A 6,418-nucleotide genomic window follows, 5' to 3' on the forward strand; every position below is an offset into this window, starting at 1 on the left:
CATAACTGAGTTATATATATACGATAATTAAAGCTACTTTGGTCAAAAAAATGCATTAAGTGGTTTAAACATAATTAGTGTAAAGTTATGATATTATTTGTTATTAAAAATTAAATTTTTTAATAATATTTGTGCACTTTGATTAATTTATTTATTATACTATTAAATAACAATACAATCATAAGATAAGTATCATGAAAAATTCAAACGTTAAAATTTAGTTATTGAATTACTTAGGGACCAATAATGTTAAGATTGAGGGAGTTTGATGTGTAAGATGTGACTTGTACAGTGCGTTTATTATTCTTTTTTTGTGCAATTTTATGCTTTTTTGGTTATATATTGTGTATATGCTTTATATTTGAAAAAATTGAGCACTCAAATGTATTGGCGCCCTAACTCCTGAAAGACGTGTCGCGACATTAAAAGAAGAGTGTTGCACGACAACATATCAATGAGCATGGCACTACGACGCTAGAAGCCAGTGCTCCGGCACACAGGGAGCATGGCACTACGATTCGTTCGATAAGTAAACGAGACGAACGTGAATTAGTGCCCTAAAACCTATAGAAGTCCTAAATTGAAGATTCAAAAACACAGGAGGCGGCGCTCAAACCAACCGTTGTTGCACCCAATGTTAGGGCCCCGATGTTACATCAGTACTAGGGCTGTCAAAAAAAGCTCATTGTTCGCGAACAGTTCGTGTTCAATTCGTCAATGAGTTCGTGTTCGATTCGTTCGATAAGCAAACGAGACGAACACGAACAAATTTTTTTGTTCGGATTGCTAAACGAACCAAACACGAACAATGACCCGTTCGGTACGTTCGTTTGTGTTTGAATCGTTATTGTTCGAAATATAAAATAATTTCAAATAGTTATATATAAAAAATTTGAGATATTTTAAAAAATTAAATTTTATAAATTGTAATATATAATAAATTAATAATAATAATGTATTGATATACTATATTAGTAATATACTAATATAGATATTATATATTTATATAATAGATTAACATAATATATTATATTATGTTATTTATATATATTAATATTAGGGATGTCAAACTGGCTCATCGTTCGCGAACAACTCGTGTTCGGCTCGTTTGTTAAGAAATAAACACGAACAGTGACTTGACGAACAATTTTGAACACGAGCTTATTTCAAACAAACTAAATTTCAAACGAACCGAACACGAACACAAGCGTTGTTCGTTAGTGTTTGGTTCGTTTACACCCCTAATCAGTACTAACTTGAAGATTCAAAATCACAAAAGATGGCACTCAAACTCACCGTTGTTGCACCCGATGTTAGCGCCCCGATGCTACATCAGTAGCGCCCCGGCGCTCCAACTCGACATAGGGGAGTAGCGCCCCGGCGCCCCGATGCTACATCAGTAGCGCCCCGGCGCCCCGATTCGGTAGAAATTTCTTCATGTAAAAGTGGATTCAGAGTGAGGATGTATGCAGGCAGATGACTTGTGTGAGTATTCAAGAAAGGAAATGCATATAAATAAGGACTGGCTTGGAGTGAGAAGAATTTTAATTCATGTTTTTCTTTCCATTTATTTTTGTAAACATTATTTTATTTTCAAAAAATTATCCCTTGTTTTCTTCACAAATGTCTAATCACTTTTCTTGCTTCTTTGAATTGGTGTGTTGTGAAAGTCCTTGTTCAATCTATGTAAAATTCTTAAACTACATGTATTATATGTTGATGAATTATCATTCGTAGGGTTAATGGAGCTTAACTATAATATGAGACTCCAATGATTCTTATGTCTCCGAAGAGAATAAAGAGTAATTGTCACTGATTACCAATAATAAAAGAGAGAATCTAGTGGATAAACATAGAATCTTCATATAATCCAACTCAGTAGATTTTTTTACCTTTAGCCAAAATAAGAATCATTAGTCTTCACCAAAAAATTTTAGGACTTATTAAAAACCTTTAAAATAATTGAAACTTTTGATTTAAACTGAAAGTTAGTGAACTAGTAATTAAACTAATTTTGAAAGCAACAAAATTTCATATGGGACCGATAACTCATCCTCATAATCTGAATATTACTTGATTGACACATATACATGCATGATTAACACTCGCATTACAGCAAAGTTGGTCATTTTTTCGTGATATTAATCACTCTATACACACAAATCAAATTGAAGGAAAAAGAGTTGAGATAAATAACTCATGTCTTCAGCCACAACTTCTCCAGATCCATAAAGTCCACTTTAGGATGCACAAACCTTTTCTGTTGGCATGGTTGTTGTCTGCCTATTCATGTGATGATCGACGAAATTGGAAAATCCACAGCAGCAACGAAACAGCCAAGTCGGACAAGTCGAAGAGACTGAGCAATGAAGGTCTAGGGCCGCAAAATGACAAAGAAGCAAGTTCGGATGGCCAAGTAGTGGTTGAAGAGATGAGATGTGCCTAGTTGATGCCAAGATGCAGCAAAGCTACGGACGAAACAGAAAGATCAACAACAGCAATGACAAAGAAGTTGTGTGAGTGAAAGAGCTGGAGCAGCCAAGGTCTAGTGCGAGTTGGGATGACTTTTGTAAATAAAAAATTTTAAATTAGTGAGGCAGCGCCTTTAATTAAAAGAAAAAAATTGATATAGGATCAATTCATATCAATTTTTAATAGTCTGAAAATGATATCGAGCATTTTAAAACTCCCAAACTAAATTGGTCACTTATAGATAGTCGAGGGACTGTTTTGAGCTTTTGCTCAAATGCTAGATATTCACTGGTGGAAATAAAAGAATGATTCTGCTATAAATTTGACTTGTCAAAACAGGCTAGCGATGTGTGATATTTGAAAGTGGGAATTAAAAAAGCATGTTGGGTATGTTGCATAAAAATCATCTTAATTTATTAGAATTAAATGAAAATAACCTCAATAAGACAATGGAGAAAAAGAATTCATGCAGCCGACCCCACTTGCTAGGATAAAGGCTTGTTGTTGTCATTGAAGTAAAAAAGCAAGTGTTTCAAGCCAAGAAGCAGAAGCCTCCAACTTCCATTTCTATCTATATAAAGTGAATAATCTCACTTAATAGTTCGAAATTACAGATAAAACCCATTTTCTAGGAAAACATTCTCACATGCAATCTCCAAAAAGCTACAGTTTGTGATTAGACTTGCTTTATGTCATGGTCTAAGAAATACCGAGTTCAAATAGATTAAGGTGATGAATTCCACCCAGCTTCATAGAAACTTTCAACATATAGACTTTTTCTACTCCAAAAAAAGCCATCTAAAAGTCTAAAAATGTGTTTCATCAGTTACATATGACACCTTACAAATCATATGGTGTTGAGATTTTAAAGTTCCTAACTTACTAGCAAATTGAGTAAGTACTAAAAAATTTTCAAACCCTGATGAATAAGCCAACAACTGCTTTTAACCAAGTTATTCATCAAAATCATACATAAAAGAAGAGAAAGAGGGATGGACAAACAATAAAATCTTAACAGCAATAAAAATAAGAAGAATGTATCACGCAAATTTATGCATATGGACATTCATAGTTCAAGGTAGCGGATCAAAGTCTTAGTCATACAGTAACATGTGAAACAGCAGTGGCTTCGACCATGTTACATTAGAGTCCATCTCAGTAAATCAGTGAAACGCATGTCAGATTGTTCATCAGAGTTATAATTAGGTCAAGATAATTAATCAATGATGCTTTACGTAGTGCAACACTAACATCATCAATTAAAAAAATAACAGAAAATGTAAGAAACTAAATTGTAACAAAAAATGTATTTTCCCTATATTTTCCCTACAAAGAAAGAAATACAAAAAGTAGCAAGACCTCACTGCAGAAATGTTTCATTTTCTTTCATTTTCACAAGAAAAAATGATGTTATATTTGGGAGAAAATCAGAAGAGTGTTCTATAGTCACAAATAAAATCACAAAATCAAAAGTAAAATGGATGTACAACTCTGAGTAAATACTAAATAGTGCGTGTAAATATTTAAATTTTCAGATGGAGAAGTCTCAAATCTCAAGCTAACAACAAGCGTGCAAACAACTTTGAGTGATCATGGGTTATGAAGATAACCATAATAAGAAGATAGCATGGCACGCAACTTCAGAAAAAAGAAATATATACAAAATGACATGTGAGACAAAACATCACAGGCTTAATAACCAACCTTTAAATATTATCTTTAAATGGGAATAGCATAAAAATAATATTACTAGGAAAGCAAAGAAATTAATCAAAACCAATATAGGGCAAGCAAAGATCAAATTTTTCAGTGAGAAAGACTTAAGCTTCCAAGCAATTGACAACAAAAACAAAACAAAAACTAGCTTTTTCCCATATTAAAGAGATACAATAAACTTGCGACTATACCAGGATCAGCATTTCTCAAGTGCATCTTCAATTAGCTTCAATGATAAAGACAGGAGCTTCGCCTTTTGCATGTGTAGCTGAATCTCAGTAATTTCCAACTTCTTACAACTTCCCTCCAACGCTTTTGCTTCTACAATAGGTATATGACTCTGCATTACTAATGCATTGTTGGCATGGTCAGTCTTGGCATGCCATCGTAGAAAAGGATACTCAACTATCAGATTACTTTTCTTTCCTTTCTCCACCATAATGCCCTCCTTCACTTTATCTAGCTTGAAATTATTATCAGCAAAAACAAGTTCCTCCTTGCCAGGACCCCAAATCTTCCTCGAAAGATCAAAAGCAGCAGCATCTTGGGCATTAGAAATGTTTGGCTTATTAGCATCCTTTACTTTTTTAATAGTAGCGTTGTACTTCTGCTTCAGCCTACGAATCTTGTCATTCATCTGGGTCAAGGTGACTGAGCTGGATAAAGAATTATTCACAGATTTCAGAAGGGACTCCGCCTGCACATGAATGGATGTCCCGTGATGGAGCTCATTATTATCCAGAATGCATTGCAGCAAGGCCAGCTCATCTGCCTTGCTCCAAATCTTCCTGGTAATCTCCTTCTTCTCCTGCCCTCCCTCTGCTCCGATTATATCAGCAGTCTTCCTCTTTCTTTTGGAAACTTGGGTGGGGGAGGTCGTGGATCGCTTCCTAGATATGGGTTTCTTGTCCGAGAGCTGAACAGGGCTGTCCATAGGCTTGGAACTCAGTGGTTTCAATGAAGGATCGACAGTGTTGCGAGCGGAACCCAGAGGAGAAGGTTCAGTCGTGTCAGAATCAGAACTGCTTTCCGACTCATCTTCTGAGCTTGAGTCCAAGCCAGAAATTGGGGCTGCCGCTTTCTTCCCCTCAGCGTTTGCGGCTTCTTGGGGAGGAGGAGGCAGCGACTGCTGCTCCGATTCAGAACTGGAATCCTCCCCCTCAACATCTTCTTCCCCATCTTCTTCTATATCTTCTGAGTCTGTTTCAGAAGGAGGAGAGGCATTCAAACCCTTCTTACCATCCGATGTTCTAGAATCTCTAAGCTGTGACGGTGGGTTTGCTTTTGCTGCGACAGCCCCGGAATCCTCGGATGATTCATCGTCCGTAGACTCTCCTTCGCTCTCAGAGCCCTCCTCCTCCTCCTCCTCCTCCTCCTGTCCGCCGATGGGCTTTGAGGAAGGCTCTGGTTGCTTTTGTAGAGCTGCCGTGGTGAAGCCAGCGGCAGGATTCTTTACGGGTGAAATCGCAGGGGGAGGAGAGTCCTCTTCGGAGGAGGAGGACGGAGAGGGAGGAGGCTTCATCTCCTTCGCCTTCTTGGCCATGATCGCTACCTGCTGCTAGGGTTTCTGTCAGTGGAGGGCTTTAACCCGCAAATGGAAGCCTTAACAACTGGGGGTATTTATATATATACCACCCAAATCTTGTGTATTTAAATTTATCTAATGGCTCAACTTTAACATCCAAATATTTCATGTAACACCAAAATTATCTCTCTTTTAAATTTCGAATAAAATTTTTAATGCATAAGTATAGTGGAATATATGTGAAAATTAAAGTTTATTTTTTTAGCATATAATTACATAGGAATTAAGTGATATAAATGAAAGTCTTCAGCATATTTACATAGGAATTAAGTGATATAAATGAAAGTCTTCCAAAATTTTATTATTTACATAACTAACAACTAATAAATAAGATATTGTGGTTTTTCCTATTTTTACCTCACTCTCATCTAACTCTTTGGAATTATTCACTTGAATTTCCAAAGTCTTATTGAACCTACAAAAACAACACTCTGTTAGCACTCTCCCTACCTAATTAACTCATTCCTTCCTGCCAATTCATCTCTTCAATTTTTCTCATGCTCGACTGACTCTAATACCTTTACATTCTCTTTTCAGCCTCTGTGACAGCAAGAAGTTTGATAACCAACCTACAAAAACAACACCCTGTTAGCACTCTCCCTACCTAATTAAGTCATTCCTTCCTGCCAATTCATCTCTTCTATT

General features: G+C 36.1%; 1 protein-coding gene across 1 annotated transcript; it reads right to left on the minus strand.

Moving 5' to 3' along the window:
- Window positions 1-2,362: 2,362 nt before the first annotated feature.
- LOC110017926 (probable transcription factor At1g61730) lies at window positions 2,363-5,793 on the minus strand. Its single transcript, XM_020715091.1, has 2 exons — window positions 4,380-5,793; window positions 2,363-2,468 (listed from the first exon to the last, which is right to left on the minus strand). The coding sequence occupies exon 1, from the start codon at window positions 5,729-5,731 to the stop codon at window positions 4,385-4,387; it is 1,347 nt and encodes a 448-aa protein (XP_020570750.1). The 5' UTR covers window positions 5,732-5,793; the 3' UTR covers window positions 2,363-2,468; window positions 4,380-4,384.
- Window positions 5,794-6,418: the final 625 nt, after the last annotated feature.

Source organism: Phalaenopsis equestris, unplaced genomic scaffold (assembly GCF_001263595.1).
Source record: "Phalaenopsis equestris unplaced genomic scaffold, ASM126359v1 Scaffold000002, whole genome shotgun sequence".
Classification (NCBI taxonomy): domain Eukaryota; kingdom Viridiplantae; phylum Streptophyta; class Magnoliopsida; order Asparagales; family Orchidaceae; genus Phalaenopsis; species Phalaenopsis equestris.